Source organism: Penaeus monodon, chromosome 31 (assembly GCF_015228065.2).
Source record: "Penaeus monodon isolate SGIC_2016 chromosome 31, NSTDA_Pmon_1, whole genome shotgun sequence".
NCBI classification, from domain to species: Eukaryota; Metazoa; Arthropoda; class Malacostraca; order Decapoda; family Penaeidae; genus Penaeus; species Penaeus monodon.
In genome coordinates this window covers 30,909,396-30,909,826 of record NC_051416.1, presented here as the reverse complement: position 1 = coordinate 30,909,826, position 431 = coordinate 30,909,396, and the positions used below count along the sequence as shown (strand labels likewise).

The 431-nt window shown below is 40.1% G+C and overlaps 1 protein-coding gene across 1 annotated transcript in view; it reads left to right on the top strand.

Moving 5' to 3' along the window:
- LOC119592951 overlaps positions 1 to 431 on the top strand; it is a gene marked incomplete at its 5' end in the record, with an annotated part of 23,747 nt that overhangs the window by 21,466 nt on the left and 1,850 nt on the right. The window contains 1 exon segment of the mRNA XM_037941843.1: positions 323 to 418. Coding sequence (XP_037797771.1) covers positions 323 to 418 — 96 coding nt within the window.

The following is a 431-nucleotide window of genomic DNA, read 5'->3' as shown; positions in this document are numbered from 1 at the left end:
GGGAGGTAAGAGAAAGGGAAGGGAAAGTATGTGTCAAATATGGGTATAATCCTGTACATGCAGTAAGTATTGTGAGAAAGGGAAAGAGAAAGAGTTGGGGGACCGATGAGTGAGAAAGTGGGGGACATAAAGAGAAGGAAATAGGTGCTGAGTCTGGCAACATGCTCCTTAAATATTTTGTGATCAGGTACATGGATGAGTACAAGAAATGTAAAAATAAAATCACAACATTTTCTTCATAAGACAACTTCAAATGAATATTGTGTGGTATGAAGAATGTAATATGCAGTTCAGCATGTATGACCCGTTTAATCTTCCGCAGTACAAGTTCGGTGGACAGTGGTTAGGTTTTGAGGCCATCACGTTGGTGCCATTCGAATTCAAGCTCATCAATTCCTCCATGCTGAGTAACGTGCAGGTAAATATTTACG